The sequence below is a fragment of the Centrocercus urophasianus genome, unplaced genomic scaffold, assembly GCF_019232065.1.
Source record: "Centrocercus urophasianus isolate 14NV4802_14NV808 unplaced genomic scaffold, USGS_Curo_1.0 seq_10, whole genome shotgun sequence".
Taxonomy (NCBI): Eukaryota; Metazoa; Chordata; class Aves; order Galliformes; family Phasianidae; genus Centrocercus; species Centrocercus urophasianus.
In genome coordinates this window covers 28,267,019-28,289,579 of record NW_024884142.1, presented here as the reverse complement: position 1 = coordinate 28,289,579, position 22,561 = coordinate 28,267,019, and the positions used below count along the sequence as shown (strand labels likewise).

The 22,561-nt window shown below is 39.1% G+C and overlaps 1 protein-coding gene across 2 annotated transcripts in view; it reads right to left on the bottom strand.

Annotated features, from left to right (window-relative positions):
* Window positions 1–6,378: 6,378 nt before the first annotated feature.
* ZNF292 (zinc finger protein 292) overlaps window positions 6,379–22,561 on the bottom strand; it is a 56,127-nt gene continuing 39,944 nt past the window's right edge. For both annotated transcript variants that reach the window (XM_042813448.1, XM_042813455.1), the window contains 4 exons: window positions 20,881–21,083; window positions 18,058–18,194; window positions 16,823–16,964; window positions 6,379–15,205 (listed from right to left, as the gene is read on the bottom strand). In XM_042813448.1, coding sequence (XP_042669382.1) covers window positions 8,048–15,205; window positions 16,823–16,964; window positions 18,058–18,194; window positions 20,881–21,083 — 7,640 coding nt within the window. In that variant the 3' untranslated portion in view covers window positions 6,379–8,047. The remainder of the gene's footprint in view (window positions 15,206–16,822; window positions 16,965–18,057; window positions 18,195–20,880; window positions 21,084–22,561) is intronic.

Sequence of the window (22,561 nt, the reverse complement as noted above, 5' to 3'; positions counted from 1 at the left end):
TATGCTGGGGTGGCAGTGGAGCTTCCATAAACTTAAGAACAAGCTGGACAAAAATCTGTCAGGGAGAGCTGTCAGCATGACGAAGCATTCTTATGGTCAGAGAATGAAGTAAATCTGTGCTTCTCAGCCTGTGGACTTTAGACTGCTGCTAGATAGGAGGGACGCTGTGGGAATTCCATGAAACAAGCACAAAGAATCAGCAACAAGGAAACACTTCCTTATATCAGCAAACAAAATAAGGGGAGAATGCAATTACAAAATGAAGATTTAAAGTTGAATTTTATTATTTGTTTATTTACAGAAACCTTTTGCCTATGTTTTTGTTTTTTTTTTTCTCAAAGCACGGAGCTGATCCTTGGTGTTTTAAAAGAAAAGAGATCATGCTTTTATTAAGTTATATGTGCATATATGCATATACATATATATTTTTGTATAAAAGCTAGAGATGCTGACCTCTCAAGATTGCTACCAACTGTGCTTTTTTTATGATCTTGTGCTTTCCTCTGTGATTCTCTGTTCCTGTTCTCTGCCTTATTTGATACTGCTTATGGATTTTTCCCTCTCCAGAAAAGGTTAAGTATAATAAGAGAAGTATAAGAAAAACCCTTGATTAGCAATGTTTATATCAGAAAAAGTGATTTTCCATCTCAGCCTGCAAGTCTATTTCTGTTTCCCTGTGCAGAAGCCACAGACCCACAGTTCCCAGGCACACATTCTTCCTGCTCTTTCTCACCCTTCCATCTCTATTTCCAGTAACAGCACTTTTGTCCTATGATTTGCCGCCTTGCTCCGAGCTGTCTAGCCCCTTTGTGCCCATAACTCTCTGTACGCTTTCCCCACTTCTTCTGAGTAGGGTTTGTTTTTTCTTTCTTACATTTTTCTTACCTATTTTCCCCATTTTCCTCTGTGCAAAGACAGGTTTTCTGCTTTTAAAGTAATTAAATTAGCAGAGCTGATTGAAATCTAGAGGGGTGCATTATTCCATGCACATTACCCAACCTTCTGTAGACCTCACTGAAGGACAGATATAATTATTCTTTATGTTCAACAACGATGGAGTTAACTCATATTTGATGTGTTCAGCAACAGTGGCATTAGTTAAATGCTTTACCCATTAAGTTCCATTCCATGCCCCCAGAGCTGATGGAGCATTCAGATTGCTCAGCAGAGTGTGTGTGTAGGGTTCAGGGAGCAACGCAAGTCACTTCTATAACTGAGGGAACACGGAGAGCCAAAGGTCCTCTGGTTGCTTGTGTCTCACCAGAGGATGTGTGTTGGTGGCAAGGTGTGTCCAAGTCACATCCAGGGGAAAAGTGATTCATGAGAGGAGGAGGAAGAGGGCCATTACCTGTGCTAGTCCCAGGCTCATGGTAGAACAACAACACCATGAAACAAGCTCCACGGCCCCTGAGGCTTGCGGATGGAGATCGTTCTAGGTTTCACAGCATTGAGCCAAATATATTTAAGAGCATACAACTGATGGAATATCAGCCAACTGATATTCCTCTGCTAGCTCTTTTTACCTGCAGCATAAAGGAGTGGTTGTGGAACAATTTCTGAGAACACCTTTTGTCAACATCCTTCCCAGGGTAAATCAGGGATACATTCATTCCTACGGCCTACCTCAGCTCCTCGAGAATGTCACCAGCTCTGATGGTATTGATGCTGGAGCAAATAACCTTGTTTTATAGGAGAACCCTGGCCATAGGCAGAGGTCATTATGAGCAGTGAGCTCAAGGGACTGCAAAAGCAGTTTCCCATCTGTGCTGAGCTTGGTAATGCAGTGGCCTGATTACTGCTGGTACTCATTCATTCACCAGTACCAACTGCTGCTACAACAGGTGTAATTTCTCTCTTGCTGAGTAGATCCTGCAGATCAGTAGATCGGATAAGGACATTAAGATCAAACATATGGATCTGAAAACTCCTCACATTCCCAACCTCACATTTCCCACCTGTTCTGTCCCCTGGGAACAGATGTACTTTTCACAATTACAAATAAAAGAGCTTGGCGTCCTCCAGGATCCACATCGAACTGGGAGGTGGGGCTGGGTGGGAAGGTAAGAATGCATTTGCTTACAGTGCCATCTTAGGTCCTCATTTGCCTTTGAGGAGTCTGGCTGCCAATGGCACCTTGAGAAAACCTTCACCAAAAAGCACCTTGGGAAGGTTTGTGTGGAAAAGAAATTGTAAAATAATAATAATAAAAATAGTTTGGAATAAAGTTTAAAGCATTTCTTAAATGATAAATCCAGTGAAACAGTTTAGAACTTCAAAGTACCACATCTCGTGAAATGTGAAGTCGGACCATGTCCTAATATTGTTGACAGCTATATTTCCAAAACCACCGAGAAGTTGATTTTCCTCTATTTTCTGGTGGCAGCTTCATGCCTGTGCGTTGTATTGTATTTAAGTGAACTGAGTTGTCTCACTTGCCAATGCTCCATGAAGTGTCCCCTGAAGAGGTACATCAAAAAACTTCAAGGTTCAGCAAGCGTTGGCCACAAATTGGGAATCATCGGTCACAAGAGAGCAGCAGCTGTAGAGGCAGCCCACAGCAGCTCCCTGTCCCTGCTGCTCAGTGTACAGGAGGGAAATGAAAAACGCACCCCACTGACCTGCAAGGTCAGAGAACACCTTCCTGTTACACGCTCTGCTCTCATCAGTCCTTGCAGTTACAGTGACCAAGGAAGAACTGTCCCTCTGTTAGCTCCCTCCCCCCCCATTACTCGAGCAGATAATTCATGATGTATGTCATGTTCAGCATTATCTAGATCCGTTCATGTTGAAACAAAAGGTGTAGAGGCATGAAAATTCCATGAAGTTTTAATATATACACAAATGTTTATGATAAATCAGACTGAAACAATTGTTCAAACAGCTGCATTTGGAAATTACACAGAATTGCTTTGGTACAAGCAAAAAGAGGCTTTTTGTATCCAGAGCTGGAAGAACCTGGAATGAAGACACCGAACAGTAAAGGGATTGACAGCATTTGCCAGGTAGGTAGATCTGATACGTGTTGAGACAGTGACCAGAAGGGCTGGCACACCACAGCCACTCCAAGTGAGCCGGATAGTCCCAGACCCATTGCAGCAGCCTAATATGAAACATTTCAAAAGACAAAAACCAGTAAGAGGCAAATAGACCTCACCAAGCCCGTGGTGATGCAGAGCAGCTCACGTGGCTATTTGTGGAATACCTCTTGTATTAACAACGTAAACATCTCCTGAACGCTATGCATTGCTGCTCTTCATTACGGGTGCAACACAGGCTAACAGGAAGGGGACAGACATTTGTATTCTGTTGAACTTAAAGCTCTGAGATATCAGAAACCAGTGCCTAGAAAGACTTACTTCAGGGAAATATTCTCCTTCCTTTGCTGTGATCAAAGAACCGATGCCAGTGCTGAATCTGAGGAAAACACACTCTTTAGAGAAAGGCCTGCCTGCAAAGAGCAGAACTGCCTGAATGCTGAATTGATTTCATTGCTTTTGCCAGGATAGAAGAGGAGAAAATGGTACCAAAAGCATGTTAACTGTTTTTTCATCCCCAGTACCCCAGCTGAGGTTTGTCACAAAGCATTACTATTACAAGTACTGGGGTGGCAGTTATGGAATTAACTTTGAAAAAAATACTGACTGTGATTTTCAAGCTGGTGTGAGTTAGCTTCTTTTTTTTTTTCTGTCCTTTATTTCTACAATAAATTTGATTGTATAAGAAACAGAAATACCCATCTGCTGCTGCACTTAGTGACAGCAGCCTCCAATACCAGCTTGTGGCCAGTTAGTGTTGCATCTCACACAGTGCTGCACCAGTGTGTGTGTCGTGACAATGAGCTTTACAAAACTCCCAGTATTTTCTGTTAAAGCTGCACACGCACACAGAATGGTTTGGGATAGAAATGCAACTAGAAGCCTTCACAGCTACTACACAAAACCCATCAAGAACTGCATGAAGGAAAACTATTGCCCGTCGGTTCTGTGTCAGTTTGGTAAGTAAGAAAATGAGCATTATTTTGTTCCTTTCGTACCCTAACACATTTTTTCTTAAGACAATGGCAACACTATCAAGATTTAAAATGTACTTCCATAAGGACTATTTCGTAATTGCTGAAGACAGATCTGAAGACAGCAGCACATCAGTGAAAAAGTAGTTTTGGAATATTTAAGCAAGGTTTTATTTCTCACTAATTCCTATCCTAAAATGTTCTGAATTCCTACCCTGAACAGTCCTGAAATGTTAATTTCCCATATCATCATTTCCCATATCGAAGGACATTCCGGTTTTGATTCAGCCAGTACTTCATATGGAAAATATCCCAGGAAAGTATTCTGGACCATCTCAGTGAGCCCTGACTCACTGGCAGCCAACAGCCAGGTGGTTTTACATCATTAGCTGCGTTGCTAATCATCATCTGCATTTAGCAGAGCTAACAAAAAGGAAACAAGCATCACAGATGGCAGCTGTGCCAGATTTTACTTAATGAGAAAACAGAAACCCTCGCTCTTTGTCCAGCATTTGCTCTCAGCCTGGTTCCTCCCAGCCTTTTCCCACCTGTATGCTCCTTCCTCCTCCAGCCCACATCACTCACCCCTCCACCTCCAAAGTCATTCATGCTTCCATTTTTGGCTCATGTTGAGTTTGTAGACCTCAAGTCCTAAACTAAAAGTCAATGGGCTTTTAAAAATGTATTCAACTTCTACATCACCTGTACAGACAAAATGCCAAAATTTCCAATTCAAACGCTCTATTTTTTCATTTTTGAAGGCTAAAAGTACTGCTTCCTTAAACACACAGTAACTGCTACAAAGCTGACCTGAGCCCTCACTGTAATGGAAAAATACCATAATCACTCAGTGCCACAGTCATACAAAAATATTTACCTCATGCGTATTTTAAAACATCTCTGCAAACATTAAAAAGATCCAAAGCTTATGTAAATCCTACTGTCCTTTAAAACCCAGGTAATCTCACCTTCTGAGAGATGAAGTTGGAAAAAAACGTCATGGAAGATAAGTGTTTCCCTGTCTGCAGATGGCTTTGCCCTCGCCCCTCACCTCCTGTACCCTGTCACCCCTCCACGCTGAGGCTCCAGCCAGAGCCAAACTGGGCCCAGCAGAGGGGAAGCAGGAGCTGCAAGGCCCAGGTAATGGGGAGAGACAGGGAGGCAGGAAGAATGTGGGAAGAGAGAGGGGCATGGGCTGGATGATGCTGGGGTACCCCATGGGTTGAGGAGGTGCCACCATCCCGAGTCCCATCCTATGGGCAGGAGTGGGGAGAGGGCCTGCAGGAGTTGTCAGCACAGCACGTAGGAGGGTATCACTCATCGCTCACAGTGAAATACCCAAATGCAAGTACCAAAGAAATGCATCTCATCAACAACTTCTGCAGGTGGCTTCACCAAACTACAACACCTTCTGCACTCCGTGAGATCTTAAAGTGAATCCTCCCTTCAGCCCCTTATTTAAACCTCACTTGTTCTAAAGAAAAAATACCACACTGGTTCACCTGTTGAACAGGCCACTGGTATCCATCTAACAGGGAACGTGCCACGAGGGGCAATGACTGTACTGGTTCTAAACAATGTGGATTGATTGGGATGACAATAATATTAAACATTTCATTCTCAGAAATTCAGATTTTGATCAGAATTAGAACTTATGTCCTGGATGTGTATGGCACTACATCTCATTTTTTTTTTTTTTTTTTAATGGCATCCTACTGTAACATTATGTGCCTAAACAGTTTTATGCTATTCTCAGTCTAAAAAGGGCAAATCCTGCAATAACTAAGTGGGACAGTTTCCAGAAACTGTTTCCAGCTGTTTGTTGGACGCACTGATTTAAGTAACACAAAAAGTGATGAACTGGTATTCCAAAAATGAACAATCAAGGGGTCTGTGGGCATCCCCTTACCCTCAGGTACATCTGAAGATAGCAGATCTCCAGAGCAGCTCCCAAGGTGGTCCCCTCACTAGGACATGGCACCATGCAGTTATGATCTCTCCTAGAGAAAATATCCAGATTCCCACCTGTGCAGCCTATTGTAAGAAACCTTGTTTAGCAGGGAGGTAGGACTCAATGATCTCCTGAGGTCCTTTCCAACCCCTGCAATTCTATGAAAACACAGCATCTGTTCTGCTTTTATCATTTTCAGATTGTACCTTTGATTTGCTAACCTGGCAGCGTTTGGTCACTCAACAGGGATGAAGTTTACATGAGCAAATGAAGCCCTATTTCCAAGGCTGAAACGCTGCTGCCTTCTTGCTTTTTCATACAAGATCATCGCTCTCAAAACCAGTCCCTTTGTTCTGCTGCAAAAGCCTGCCCTCTGAATTGATCTTCAAGTCAACTGTCAAAGATTCCAGGTGAATGGTTTAAAAACAATCACTCAGGTGAAGCATTTAATGCAAAGCTTTACATGGCAAGACAAGTTTATAGAAAAAAAAATGCAAGCCAGTCTCTCCGAAGATAAAGACTATTTTATATTACTGAAGGTAGGTCACATCCAGTATGAGAATAATCCAAGAGAAATTTTTGGTACCGCACAATCCAGCTGGCTTGTCCCGTCTGAGCCGCGCGCAATCACATACCAACAACAATTCCACAGATTCCTAGATACCGACAGCTCCCGTTATCACATTTGCTCTTTTGGTTACTCAACAAACCGGACACCCGCCGTGTCAGTTAGCAGCATACAGAGGAAGCGCCCCGAACCCGAGTGCTACGCGTGGCACCGCCCCGGGGGCTCCTTCCAGTGTGGAGAAGACAGAGGTGGCACAAGCGGTGCCAAACAGTCAGCAAGGGGCAAAGGAGTGCAGGGAGAGCCCGTGCCATGGAGAGAGCACAACCACTGAGCGTATCCGTAAGATCACAATCTCACTTCCCTTTCAGAAAGTGCCTTTGTTTATTCAGTTTTTGACGGTAAGGACTCACGCGTTTTATAGATAGATACCAAACTGGTATTATCAAAATAAACCATCTGTTTTATAAACCCACTATTTACAGAAACGGTTTCTGAAGGTTTGTTTTTGGATTTTTTGATTTTTTAACAAAAATTAAACTATACACCAATCTAAGTTACAGAAACAAAAATAACCTTTATAAGATCACATGTATAAAACAAGAAATGAAATGTGATTTTATTTAAGGCAATACTGGGCTACTTCACAAATCACCACCTCAAATATATACACTGCTCCACACTACTAATTTTCTATCACATTCACAATGGATTCTTTAATACCAAATATTGTTTTAAATCTCCGATGTAGCAAACTATTTTATTCACATTTCCATTTTTTATTATGGAATCATAAATGCTTTGTATCCAATTAAAAGCCATGAAAAAATGTAGTTATAAGAAAACTATTATATTTATGAGTTAACTACATGTGAGTATCATCCGTAGATACTGCATGTTAAAACGTACAAAAATGAGTGTGTCAGTATGTTGGATCTATGAAGTGTGATCTTATCCAGCTCCTCTCCTGTAAATAAATGCTTTACGCAAAATAAACTGGATATGGGAGACTTAACTGGTTTTAGTTCAAAAGGTCTTAATTTAAAATGATTAAAGGACAGTTTTAAAAACTTGATCACTTAGTTACAATTAAAATTCTGAATATAAATGTGTCATTTAATAGTTTAGACTTACAGACTGCTGGTGGCAGCAAATGATTTACAATAATAAATATATACAAAAAAAAAATAAAATGTATCTACAAATAAAGAGTACTGTTGTACATGAGCAGTGACCTGGTGAAAGATACCAATCACAGACAATTCACAAAGATTTAGTTCATGGAAAGGACAATTTGATAGAAAGTTGAGGTTTTGATCAAGTATTTACAAAGCTGAAGCAATTATTCTGTTCTTCAAGTCCCATAGGGATAAAAACAACTGAAAATTTACATGACAAATGTCATGTTTTTCTCTAGATTAAACCACCTCAAAATAAAAGAGCTTGACAGTTACTAGCATGCGTGATGGCTTCCTATTGAAAATAAACTTTATTACAGGTAATGGTTACACACATTAGGGGTTCAGTTTTGATTGCCCTTCTCATTACCCTTTCTTTCTTTCGCAGCTGTAACTTCTGGATCATTTTCCCAGTGTTCATCAAGTCTTCTCAAACTGACGGTAGGTCTCATTTCCTGAAGTTGCTTCAACGCACGCTCAGTGCAGTCCTTAAAAGTCTTGTCTAAAACTATCTTTACATTATCACAGCTCTGAAGCTGTGATGGATTGGCAAACTGTACAAAGGTTTCAGTTGCAGAAGATGACCAAGTGACATTATTACTTGTTGCTAAGGAGGTCTTCTCGTTAGATTTTCGTGTGTTTGAATGAGATCCTTTTTTGGTTCCGCTGCTGTGGTGGTCTCTTTCAGTGCTTTTCTTTTGCTTCACAGCAGACTCTTCAAGGAATTTGAGGAATGAAACTTCAAAACCCATAGGCTTAAACGAACTCCAGTCAAAAGCTGCAGGCTGCTCTTCAGCTGTCTGAATAGCAACTGCAGTCTCTTCCTCCCTGTGCAGGTTACTCACTTCAGCAGGCAGCACCTCCTCTGCTTTCTCAGTTCTTCTTCTCTTATTCTGAGACACATTTTTTTCTTTGTTTGCTCTTTTTAAGTTGTTTGATTTTTGCTTCTCTGAGGGGCAGGAGTTGGTCTCCTGCGAGTCATTATTTACACTGGAAGATATTTTTGCTTGATTTTCAGCACTTGAACAATCCTCGTTAATCAGTTTAGTAATGAAGAGTTCTGTCAGTTCATCCACTTCATCCTTCTCACCTTTCTCAGTTTCTTTTTGTGGTAATGTTGATGTGCTTGAATCATTATTGCTTGGTAACGAACTTGGTTCTGTTCCTTCCACTTCAATTTTTTTGTCAGTCTCCTCCTGCTCACAAGGTATTTCCTTTACTTCCGGCACAGAGTGCTGTTTAGATACAATGAGAAGATTTCTGTGTTGTGAAGTAAAGGCCTTGGACAATTTGTGGCATTTGTAATGTCTTATGATGTTACTTTCGCTTGTAACTACAGAAGAACATCCTTTTATCATACACGGATACTGAGTTACAAATCTGCTTGTACATTCGGATAATGCCTCATTTCTAGCTTTTATAGAAAACACGTGCTTTCCACGTTTCAGTGAATAAGCCTTATTTTCCTGAATTTGCATTGGTTTTGCATTTTTGTTTTCCAAGTTAACGTTTTTCTTTCGTTTTGTTTTCTCCGACAGCTTGCTGCTTTCCTTTCCCGATTTGTTTTTCAGTCCTCTCTGTTTGGACTTCACTGGTTTCTCCTGGTTTGCTTTGCTTGAAATGTTTTCCTGACCTGGTGTCAGCCTTCTGGGTCTTATTAGATGATCTTTATGCCTGTCGTTATGTTTATTAAAAATATGCCTCAGGAGGTTAGATCTAGTAGCATAAATGCGGTCACAGCCCTCACAGTCACACTTGAATACACCATCATCTTCTACCTTGTTTGGCCTTATCTTAACACCGTGCTCTGTCTCAAGATGCGTAACGTAGTTGAAATACACTGTAAATGAAGATTTACATTGAGACTGATCACAAGAAAATCTTCCTGCCTCTGGAGCTGGTTTCATGTTTCTGATTTGCTCAGGGGTCATGTTATGAAGCTTCATGTAATGCTGTATCAAGCTAGGAACCTCCTGGAATATTCGGGAGCAGTCACTCATCTCACACCTGAATTCTCTGATGGTGGGTTTAGTTTCAGTCTCGTCACGTTCCTCCTTACTTGGCTCGCTCTCCTCCTCCACTTCAGCAGAGAAGGCTGGAAGGTCTGATTTATGCACTGCTTGATAATGAAGAATTAGATTTTGTTGAATTGTAAACGCTGCGAAGCAGCCCTGATGGACGCATCGATATGGTCTGTAAGGACTGTATCTGGTTGGAAACTCCAGAGGTTTTGTTACGGGCTTCCGACGTTTTCTCTCATCTTTTTCTTTCCTGTGCCTCCTAACCTTGTGCACTTTTGCCTCTGGATCACCAAAACCGTCTGCGTTATGCTGCTCCAATGGTACGGAAACCACCTGGGGAGGTGTTTCCAGTTTTTCAGGAATATTCTTCTCAGGTAGTAACTTTTCCAAGACATTTACAGGCTCTAGAGCTTCCTTTATCTGACCTTCTTTGTCCAACGGAGCTGCAGTTTTGTTTTCTGTTATTAGTGTCTGCAAATTTATTTCAACAGGTTGTGAAGTTGTGTTTACAATCTCATTTTGAGACCTTCTGCCATAAGGCCTTTTAATTTTTAATTTTACCATCTCTTCTGTTGTAAAATGATGTACAAGCTGGCAGTGTGCTCGGAGATTAGAGTTTCGCGTAAATGTCTTTGGACAGCTAGCAACAACACACTTGAATGGGGCGTACTTCAGCTGATGTTTCTTGATTTCCAGTATCATTTCTGCAGTGTATTGGTGAACCTTGCCATAGTGTTTAAACAACGCATCTTTTGTCATTGCACTATAGTTGCAACCTTGATTCTGACACACAAAAGGCTTATTAACTTTGTCACTAAAGTGAATAATCGTTTCTGAAGATACCTGGACGAGGGGCTTGTTTTCAATTGGTACAACAGGAACTGCTGGTGCTAGAGTATCTGCTGGGGGACAGTGGCAAACACTCTCAGGGATCTGAATGGATGTATCATTTTCGAGTTTCAGTTTTTGTAAGCCCTCCAAAATTTCCAGTATTTGATTATCAACTTTTTGAGATGTTTCAGACTGAGTAGAGTTACTCTTTGCAGCAGTGACATTCCCCGAATGCACTGCAAACTGTGTGTGAGTGGGTAACAGCACACTACTTGAAGAATTTCCTGAAGAAGTTTGTGCGGTATTTACTTGCAAGTTCTGTTCCGAAGCAGTGCCAGTATCCTGAATCTCAGTTTTCACCTCAAGCATCTGTGAATTCATGGCACTTTTAATTATTTCAAGGGTTTTTTCAAAGTTCTGAATAACACTGTCTTCTGAAATCTGCTCCTCTGAATTGGCCTGCACACAAGAATTTGTAGCCATCATTTGGGAATCCCCATTTTCAGCCTTCACTGTTAATGTACGAGTCTCAAGGTTTGTTTTGAAGTTCTCTTTGACACTGGCCACGAATAACTGATTGTCAGCATTATTGAGTTTCTGTGTGAGACTTTCCGCCACTGCTTGGGAATCACAATTTGCTACCAAGTTGGACTGAAAATTATCTCCCTGTGTTTGCATGTTTCCTTCAGAGCTTTTGGCTAGAAGACCCGTTGTTATATTATTTACTGCTACTTTCTGTGCTATGTTCGGTGCAACTAAGGGTGTAGTTGCTTTTCTCTTCCTCTTTGAAGCACTGGTTCCCTTCTTATTTGAGTTATTTGATACTGAATTATTAGGAGTACTTATAACTGAAACTCGTGAAGCATTCCCTGCAAAGGTTTGTGCTGCTGGAGCAGCATTAGAAAATGAGCTAGAGCATAGGCCATTCTCAATTGTCTTCAGCATTAAATCATCTGTTGCAAAAACAGGCAAACTCTTGCACTCGTTTACTGAAGGAATTTTGGTATTGAGGGTCCTGTTTTGGTCTGTTAGCAGAGTACTTGGGTTGCAGACTGTCTGCAACAGAGGTGACATGGTTGAATTGGGAAGAACAGTTGCATTTATTTGAGTTGTACCAGTGACGCAACTTGTTGTAACGATATGTGGAAGTACGTCCGTGGTATCAAAGGTACTTGAAATGCCTGCGGTTTCCAAAGCTTGTTTTATAATTTGATTTCCTTCCTCATTTCCACTGGTATTAAAGTTAGGCACGTTGGCCCTTGGGAACATGGTCTGCAGTAAGGCTGTAGAACGATTTTCAGATGCAAGCAATTGCAGAAATGCTGGATCCTTAAAACACAATTCTGGATTGAAAGTAGGCTCCTGGGGTTGCTGCAAGCTTAATGAATTTGAGGAAAGAATCATACTAGCAAGCAAAGACTGTCCATTAGCTTGCAGAGCTTCTGCAGAAATTTCTGATCCTTCAAGAGGCTTACAATATGACCTCTTAGATAAGTGACCACCAAGTGATCGAGGATTAGTAAAAACTCTGAAACACCTGCTACAGATAAATTTACCATCTCTAATTATTGCTGGCCATTTTGCCCGCTTGTTATGTTTTGGCTTCCTTTCTTTTCCATTTGGACCCCGGCCACGGTCCTTTTTCATCTTTTCTGGAGTTGGAAGTTGAGAACTGGTTTCACTGAAGTTGTTTTCATTATTCACTCGTGAAGGAAACAATTGATCAATAGTTTCCTCTTTTGGGAAAGCAGAACTGCTATTTCCTTCTAGTTGTGACGAAAAGTTGTTTGTGTTGTTTTCCAGTTGTGAGAAGACTGAGCTTGGGGCGTTCTCTGATGGTGAAGGAAAAAGAGACATTGGACCATTCTCTGCAGGCAAAGGAAGAAAAGGATCTGAACTGCCATCAATATTCAGAGGCATAACTCTTTTTGCCAGATCTTCCAACTGGGAAGGCAAGGTTACACCAGACAGATTTTCCATTTGTGAACATAAAACACTTTCAGGCTCACTTTTAATACGAGTAGACAAACTTGGATTTATAACACTTTCCACTACAGGCAACACAGGATTGGTCATATTTTCTAAATGAGTTGGGAAAAGTGTAGTTGAGAGGTGCTGCGCTTGACTGGAACAGGTAGGATTCGAATTAGTTTTGTTCTGTGCAGTAAAAGCAGCACCGTTAGGATTGCCCACTTGAGATGGCATCAGACAGACAATCTTTTCATCGTTTTCAACGTTTTGTAAATTGCTGGATTTTCGTGGTTTCTTATTCTTACGTTGCATTTTAAACGTAGCATATTGATCGGGGTGCGCTGCCTTCATGTGCTTGCCAATGCTCTGTGATGAGTTGTAAGTTCGAGTACACCCCTCAACCTGGCAACTAAATTTCTGGACAGGTGCTGCTGGTGACACAGTTGGAACTAAGGAATTATTTATGCTAGGCTGTGATGGAATAAATGTAATACTTTCTAAAGTTTTTAAAGGTAGGTTATATAGATTAGCTGCAGCTTTAATACTGTCTTCAATTTCAAGTTTGGAAATGGGAACACTGTTTCGGTATCCTGCCTGATTCTGCATGCTAAGCGTGTTCACAATGTTTACTTGCCCTTCTAAGCTTTTGGATTCAAGGGCTTCTGGTTTTAGTGTATTCGAACTCACAGATATATTTTGAACATTCTGAGACTGATTGAGACAATTCTCTTCCTTTCTTTCTTGGAAAACTGGAAGACAAGAATCAACTGTTGTGCACAATTGCTGGTCTCCAGATTTAGTGGGATCTACTTTACTGGTAGTAGCAGCCAATTTACCTCTCCTTACAAAGTTGTCTCGGATCTTCTGGTTAACTGCAAGCATCTTAACACTGCTCACTGGAATTGCTACTTCCGTCTTCACTGAACCTGCAGCAGCCTCTTCTGGAGCAGCATTAGGCAAGGAATCACTTTGCTGCAGTGTATTTGGGGATGTATTGGCACTTTCACTCCCTACGGGTTCTGCTTTGATTTCATTCCAGACATAGTTTTCTCCTTCAGTAAAACTACTTTGGTTGTCAGCTGGAGCAGATGCTGATTCCTCTTTAACAGCAACTCCATCAGTACTTTCATTAGCTTTAGAAGGTTGACTAAGATCAGACTGATTCACCTGGCCTTCAGGCTGTTGCACTTTTTCAGGCTGCTTGTTGTGTTCTTCAATATGCTTTTCCAGTTCGTTCTGAGAACGGTACACTTTTCCACAGCCTGTGAATTTACAGGTATAGGTATTATAGTGTTGTGCTTCGTGATCATACAGTAAATAGGCTTCAGAAAACACTCTCCCACATTTAGGAAACATACACTTTGCTCTGAAGACTTGATGCTCCTTCCTGTGAGTTAGCAGCTCAGCATAACTGTTAAAACCAGCCTTGCATTTCATCTGTATGCAGATATAAGGCTTGCTGCCACAGTGCATTTGTAAATGATCATTCAGATGAGTAACACTTACAAAATGTCGTCTACAGTACTGACAAATCACTTTTTTGCTTTGCATTTCTAGAAAACGTTTAGCTTCTTCATTATCCTTATGCCCCTTTGCATGTGCTATTAGATTTTTAAAATACTTAAAGCCTTTTTTACAAAACGTTACAGGGCAAGTGAATTCATTAACAGGTAGTGGCTTTTGAACTGGCACTATCTCTGGTACATATGGTTTATCTTTATCATCATTGTCATCATCAGAGCCATCATTATCATTAAATACAATGAAGTCTGTTGAATAGAGACTGTTCTTCTTAATGGGTCGCTGCTCCTGTTTGGATACAGAATTGGTTTTCTGATTCTCGTTGGTAGTTGCTATTTTAGGAGGTCTTCCCAATCTTCTCAGCGGTTTCATAGCTGCCAGTCTCTCTTTGCTGGATTTTTTAACATGCAAAGTTACATGGGGAACAAAGTTTTCTTTAGAACTAAAATTTTGGGCACAAATAGGACAACTGTAAATTCCATCTTTGTAATGTTTTTGAGCATGCCTAACTATTCTGTGACCTAGAAATTCCTTGTCACATAACACACAGTACTGCATATAAGCTTGCCAGTTCCGGAATCTAGCTGATATGAATCCTCTCTCTCTGAGTTTTTTAATTTCTCTCTTTTTCTGCTTTTCATCTCTGATACCTTTAAGAAGGCTTGTAGCTTCATCAAAACTGCCAGCAAACCCATTCATGGAGGTTTCTTTAGTCTCTTCTTGGCAATCCTCAACCTTCTCATACACTTCACTATCGTTGAGTTCATCTATCGATGACACAATGGAAGCTTCCTCTCCCATCAGTGCCAGACACTGACGCTTTAGAGTTTTCCAGTCCCAGAATTCTGGATCAAAAGGCCACTGAGTTTTCAGTACAAGTAAGAGCTCACAGCGCAATGAATTTGGTATTGGAAGATTCTCTTCATCGTACTTTTGATCAGGCTGATTATAGAGCATTTCAACAGCATAGTATGCATCCACAGTGGGTTCAAGAAGAAATTCACTCAACTGACAAGCACGTTTAACCTCCAAATCATCTGGAAGCAAACAGGAGATAGTCTTGCAAATAGATATCTTGACATCTGCATTTTCACTGGATTCCAAGCGCAAGGCTTTCACACACAGTTCAATGCAGGTTGCAAGTCCAGCACCATCAATCTGTAAAGCAAGATTAATCTTAGTAAATCAGCTCTAAATAAAAATAAATAATAATTAAAAAATCATATTCATTTTTTCATAAAAAACAAACATCCTAAATGTCAGGAAAATACATTTGGATCTAATAATATACTCTTTTAGAAGCATAACCTTTAAATACTAGGCTAAGTTACATGATCTGTCTTCATGCTACTAGAAACTGAAAGCTTAGACACAATTAAAATACATACTAAATGTACATTCTGCCATATTTGTGACTTTCAGCTTGTATGAAAGAGGATTTCAGTTTGTATTACAGCAGTACTGGGACTTTTCCATAAATTAACAAGTGCCAGTTTTGTCACATTTATTTAAAATAAACTTCTATGGAGCACTAAGTTAACACTAAGTAGAAATAAACGTAGTGCTACAGCTACAATAAGAGAAGCACATGATTATAAAAAAGCTATAAAATTTGGAAATCACTTAAGGCATAAGGGTTTGTTTCTAGTTTTGAAGACTATTCCACTTCAAAATCAACTGATTATAATTGAACACAAAGGTTCATTCCAACTGCAAATAATAAATGGAACTAAATATTCCGTCATTTCAGTGTTTCAAAAGTCACGTGTACACCCATTTCTCATTTACACCCTCCAGAAAAGTAAATCATGTTAATGTTCATGTTACAGATCCTTTTGCTGCCAAGGATGCATAGAGAGGCCACTATATACGTGAAAATAAAGTCAAGTGTATTTACGAATGCACAGATCTACTACTTCTATGGTTTCAAATTTCTGCCACCAGTCAAACAGCCTACAGTTCACTAAGGAAAAATCAGTACAGCATGGAGCAGACTGCTTTTATATTGTCCCCTACCACTCCAATTTAGTTCAGGCCTTCAGAAAAAATCATGATTAGCCTACAATAAGCCAGGCCAGAACGAGGCAAAAGGAAAAAAAGAAATTAGAATACAAAGAATCACAGAAATCTCACCCAACTAAAAGCTTTTGGAAGAGCTAAGCTTGGCTATAAACATTAAATAGTGCAACTGCTGATAGAAAACTAGGAAAATTACATGAAACTGAGACATATAAAATGAGACGTGTATCTAAGTCCACAAAAGGCAAGTACTTCATTTATCAAAACAAACTGCATTCTTTGTGGCAGATTGAAATGTTTTCGGTTGTTCTTTTTTTTCCCCTCCTCCTTTATTTCCATAATATTTTTATACATTGATACAGAGCCTTTAGTTCCTCCAGTCATCCGTAAGATGACATCTTCCACAATATCTGAAATACGGAAAATAATAAAGAGGAATAGCAATACCTGGCAACAGAAAATACCTTATTTGGTAAATACAAACAATAGCAGAAGGCTGTAACTTCACCTTTACATTTTATTTCATCTCAGCTGTGGCATTTCAATCTTTTCTTTTTTTTTAACTCATTTTTTTTTCTCTCAAATGACCAGAGTGTGTCAACGATTTAAAATGAATCAACTTGCAGTTCACCTATACAAAGAGGCTGTTATCATTTCCTAAAACCAATTATGATTGTCCCTAAAAGACGGGCTATCTAAGCAGCTTTCATACCTTCCTACTCATAGCTCCATTTAAATTGCATTAAATATCCTTACCTCTGAGTTAATTACTTTGATCAGGAAGAAAATGTGATAAACAGTCTTAGTTAACACAGAAAGTTGACGACATCTCTCTAGATACACTTGAATAGAAGGCTCTACCCTTTGCTGCAGTTTACTCCAGAAAAGAGTCAGTTCCCTAGAACAAGAGAACAACGTTTCAAGGCCAGCAACACAATCTTTCATCTGATCACAAGAAATGCAGAGTCGAGAAGTTTCCATTTTGTCTTTGGGAAAATGAAAATAGGAATTTACTCACGTCTTACAGCTTTTATTAGTATACCCACATTATTAATACCCAGTTTTAAAAGCCACCACAGTGACTCAATTCCAAAAGAAAAGATCTGAATAAAGCAGTAATGCCACAAATTACATAATTTGTGGGCTCGTTATGTGGTTTTGAAAAATTTTACACTTCTGCATTGTCAGTAATTATTAATAGCTATAGGAAGATTACTTTTCTCTGTGGTACATAAATTTTTCTTGAGCTGCTTTATGAATACGAATTTAACTTGCTTTAGCAAGAAATTAGGTCCCAAACCCAAACAGTAGTAGTAGTTAACTCACTACTTCATCTCTGATACTAAAAGTTTCCTAAATAAGAGGTTCTCCTTAGGTACAAACAGCCAAGGGTACTGAGTATCCTACAGAATGGTATAACCTGCAAAACTTTAGCAGAACCTGTTAACACAAAATCCACCACTAAGAGATGTTCTACCACTGCTGTACAAGAAATGAGGTGCAGAAGCATAGCGAATCCACACTGGTGACAGCAAACCCAAAATAGTAAGCATTTTAATCTATAGGAAAGAGCACCCCAGCTTCTAGAATTTATCACGATAAACAAACGTGTTACGAAACAAAGACAGAAGGGAAAAGTTTTTATGCATTAAATTCATCATAAGGCTGATTACCTGCCTGCAGATATTAAATTCCTTACTTCTACAGCATAAGATTACTGTCAGGATAAATGACTAACCAGCTACTAGTATTTGTTAGTACCTTTTCATACCGTGCAGCATTCAAACTCCAATAATTAAAGCTAATCTTATAAAATACTTTTTCTTTCTTTAAAATAAATAAATAAATAAATAAAAGCTTTCCAGAAGTCTCATCTCTTTCCTGTTCAGCTCATGGATATTATGAGACAAAGAAAGTCAACTGATGGACCAGCTCTATCTTCCCTAAATAAATTTACACTGCACCAGACAAAAAACAATATTCACACCCACCAGGCACAGTACATCTCTCCTTGCTGAAGCTGGCGAGATAAAAACGCTGCACATAAAATTAGAGCACTTTTCTCATCTCCATCAGATTCCAGGTTACAGATCATTTCTAGAGCGTCTTTGCAATCTACTTCTGCAATCTGTGAGGAAAGAAAACAAGACCAATACTAAGTATGTGGCTTCATTTTCAGATAAGCATTAATCTAAACCTTTGCAAAAAGACTTTGTAACCTAGTGAACAGTTAACTCTATTACACCGTGATGCAACTCAAAGAAAATCAGTGTTTCCAGCCAGTCAAAATTGATTATGCTAACAAAAAAACTTTTTCTGAAGCTTGTTTCTTAAAGACATCAAACTTGAACCTAATGTCCCAATCACAAACTTCTTGGAGTATATCATTAATTATCCATATGTACTGCACACTGATAGTAATTAAAACTACTTATGGTAGTAATAAGATAAATTGCAGCCTAAAACAAAAAGACTATTACCTGAAACTAGTCCCTGATGTTACTACTGGTTTAATACAATAGGTGGTCAATTAATGAGTATGAAAGTTCAACGTGAACATTTCTGTATTTTTTTCAAAAATTAATAAGGAAGCTGCACAGATGAAGCAGATCAACTGAATGCCTGCAAGAATATTACAGTTTATACAATGTAATTTAATATAAAAATTTGAGCCACAATGCAAGCACTTAGCTTCATAGTAAAACAAAGCAAAAAAGTCACCCAGTAGTACTAAACAATAGTATCAGTAATGAATCAGCACAGTTGTTGAAACTACTACTGTCTATTTTGATTCTCAGCAGACTGGTTTGATTACATCAATTAGCACATCTGGCAGGACACTCTTCAGAGCTGGCAGCTGAAGAACAACTTGGCTATTCCAACTGCACTGCTGAAAATCTCCCGAGTAATCACGAGAAATCCCAAAGCTAGAAAAAAAACCTCAGTCCAAATAACTAGTTTGGTATTTTGAATACAGTGGTAGCACAGTTTGGTTTGGCATCATATCCAGATATTGCCCCAGCAATTAAGCTACAATTTTGAAAAATACAACTCATTTTTTCCTCTAAATTGTGGGCTTGTAAATATACTAATAACCCTTCACTGCCAGTCATTTGAGGTTTAAGAATCTCAAGGTCATCTTCTGTTTCTCTCAAGACCTCAGAGAGGATAGATAAACATAACTGTCATACCAACTCAGACAAAGCCTGCTTTGCTCAGCACTTCTCTCAGAGGGGGCCCATCAGTGAAGAGCTTACGGAAGAATAAGTGATGCTGATCTTAAAATAAAAGCATGTTTTTTTTTTCTGAATCGTTTTTCCAGTCTATCAGAGTTTATATGGGATTCTAGCAACAGTCTGTACAGATTGCGCCACAAGCCTGTATGTCTTGGCATTTCACATCCTGCAGATTTAAATTCTTCACATTTTTGAAGCAAACTACTAGACTAATTCAAGCTGAAAATGAGCACAAATGCTACTCTGCTGCCTGTTTTAAATGGATATAATACCATACCATTTCTCATACTTGCATTAAATTTCCATTTTCTCATACCATTCTCAAACCACAAAAGGGCTATCCCTTTCAGTTCAGAAGTCCAGCCTGACACGTCTGCCTTCTGGTTTACAATACACGAACTTTCCAAAACGATGAGCACTACTGCAAACCATTGCAGCTGAAGCTGCAAAGACAGGCAGTCCAAGCTAAGGAAACCAAGGTTTGGAAATACATGTATTAAGTCATCTGAGATAGCTCTTGTGTGTGCTATGGCATCCTAAGAAATAAGGCTATCCCTTCCTTTTGTCCATTGGAGTCACAATTCACTCACTGACTGAGCCCATTCTGCTTTGGAGCGAGACAGCACTGAGTACTGAAGGAAGCATTTTTACAGGGCCACAAATTCCAAGTTTAGTAAACAAACATAAGATCACACAATCCTGCCATAGCTTCACTTATTGAGTTCTTGCTGGGATTCCTGAGACTGTTCTGAAAAGGCCTACAGTAGCCAGAGGTGAGAGTGTAAGATGGATCCTACCTCCCTCAGACCAACATGTCCAGGGAGATGCTGTCATCTTAGAATTTAGTCTACATCTCAAGCAGGAGGCACTTCCAACTCCAACTGCATAATTTTCATCTCTTTTAAGACCTATTTCAACATGTTTATTACTTATTATTAGCATAAGAGACAAAAAGACAGAGACAAAAATAATCAGCAAAGAGATGCAGTCAAAATATCCTGATGGTTGGAGTTAGCTTTCCCTTAACAAGGGAAAAAAAAGGAAAAAGGAAAAGTGAGAAGAACATTTCAAACCAGATCAAGTATCTGATTTCATCTTCCATTTCCCCACCATCTTTAAGTAAATTGTTATTTCCTGACACGGACACTTAGGTCAAAAACACTGCGTTTGTTGCCTGAACCGAAAGTAGCACCTAAGGGCTCCATCCTATGTGCTAAGTACTTTGCAGAAAGTTACAGTTAGATTTCTAAGAGTGGCAAAATCATTATCTTCACTTCACTAACAGGAACTAAGGCAGAAATTTAAGTATTTTAAGTAAAATTAAAGGTAGCATTGTGGTAGAGCCAGAAAATATCTACTAGGGACCCAGTATTCCACTTCCACAAATGTTTTAATTAAGAATCACTACTAACAGTTTAAAAGTGCCTTAAATGAAAAGAAAAATAAAATAAAGTACATTAATCATATTTTAAATCTAAGTATCTTCTCCATGAAAGCAGCTATATATAACTATAGTTACATAACTATAATTGGTGATTTCATCTTCAATAAAGAAATAAGTCTTTATTTTTTACTTACTTCCTCCATTAGCTTTTCATTTGGTGATCCTGAACAAAGACAGACCAAGTAGGTTTGCTTGAAATTGCCTTGTGCACTGATTTCTGGATGGTCAGAGCAGAGTTTTGCCAGGGCAGTAGCTTGTGTTAATTGCTTTGTTTTCATGAGGTGTTTAATACGCATATCCAGCAGGACAGGGCCTTCAAACACTAAAAATTCATTCACTTCAAAGAAAAACAAGCCAAAAAATTACATACACGTTTCATAGCAAACCACAGAATTAACAGTTAGCATTTAGTCACTCATGGTTAGCCTACAAAGTCTATACAAATTAAACAGGGTACAAAAGGTACGAAGCATAGACAAAAAGCATCTTCGAAAGCTGTACTTATTTACTACAAGGATTCTCTGCTACAGCAAACCCTTTATTCTACTTGCAAGTTTTAATTCATACTTATTTCTTGGCAAAATAGCCACGTGCAAAACAGGTTTAAAAAGGCATATAAATGTTAAAATGTTTAGGCACCACTTAATTATAATTCTACAGAAAGAGGACAAGAAGCCACTACTACGCTCACATCCTTCCTTGTGTTTTTGTGCTGTATCACTGCTAAAAGCTGCATTTTAAAGACTTTGCTACTGAAGGATAAAGGTGACAAAGTATCTGAAGTTCTTTGAAATACTGTTAAATATTTCATATTATGCATTCATACAATAAAGTTCAACTCCCTTTTAAAGTTTTTCAGCCAAATAAGAGGTTTGTCTTGTAAACACTTGACTGTGTACAGTTTAAAATTCAAAGCCATGGGAATGGCTAGATTGTATTCAATTATATTCTGTAGACACACTGCTGTTAGAGTCAAAACTCTGCCATACCTATTCCAGCATTATGTGTTTCAGTAGAAGGCTGAATAATCCTATGGAAGAGGAGAAACAAAGGTTGTTTCCATTCCAACAAATATACCTCAGGTCTCATCCAGATCTTTAATAATTTTCTGATGAAAATTATTTCACCTTTGAAGTATGAAGCATAATATTACACCTAAAACATTTATTAAAACCAGATAGGCACAGACAATCAGTTTTGTTTAATCCTTTTGGCATCAACCACTCCCAGTGACAACTGCTTCTACAAGCTACATACTTATACTATACTATATACTGCATGAAAAGAATCTTTTTAATGCATTCACACACAGACTGTTTTCCCTACAAACCTTCTTTGCATCATTCTTTTATGGAAAAATCAGATTTATGGCATTAGGATAAGCTGCTGCTCTTCACTTAAATGTGATTATTTCCAGCCTTTGAGTATTTCCATCACCCGTTCCTGAAACCATCTGGGCATTTGCAATGCTCTCTTCTTGAAAAATACTGATAGAAACATGTGTTACATTTCTCTGAACACACTCGCACTGAATTTCACTTCCAGTATGTTACCCATACATCCAGTTTATTATATTCTCTTCATTTCCAATGTCCTGTTTGATCCTGATGAAATAACCAAGCAATTTCAGCATCTATAAAACTGATTACTTCAGTCTGTTATTTGGGATATTAGTATATAGAACATGAGGTTTGTTGAAAGAAAACAACAAAACTTTTATTCTTTACTTCCTCCCTTCCTAGTTAGATTTCAATTCATGACTGTCTTCCATTTTACCTCATGATTTTTCCTTCTTCTAGCTACTTATATAGGGTA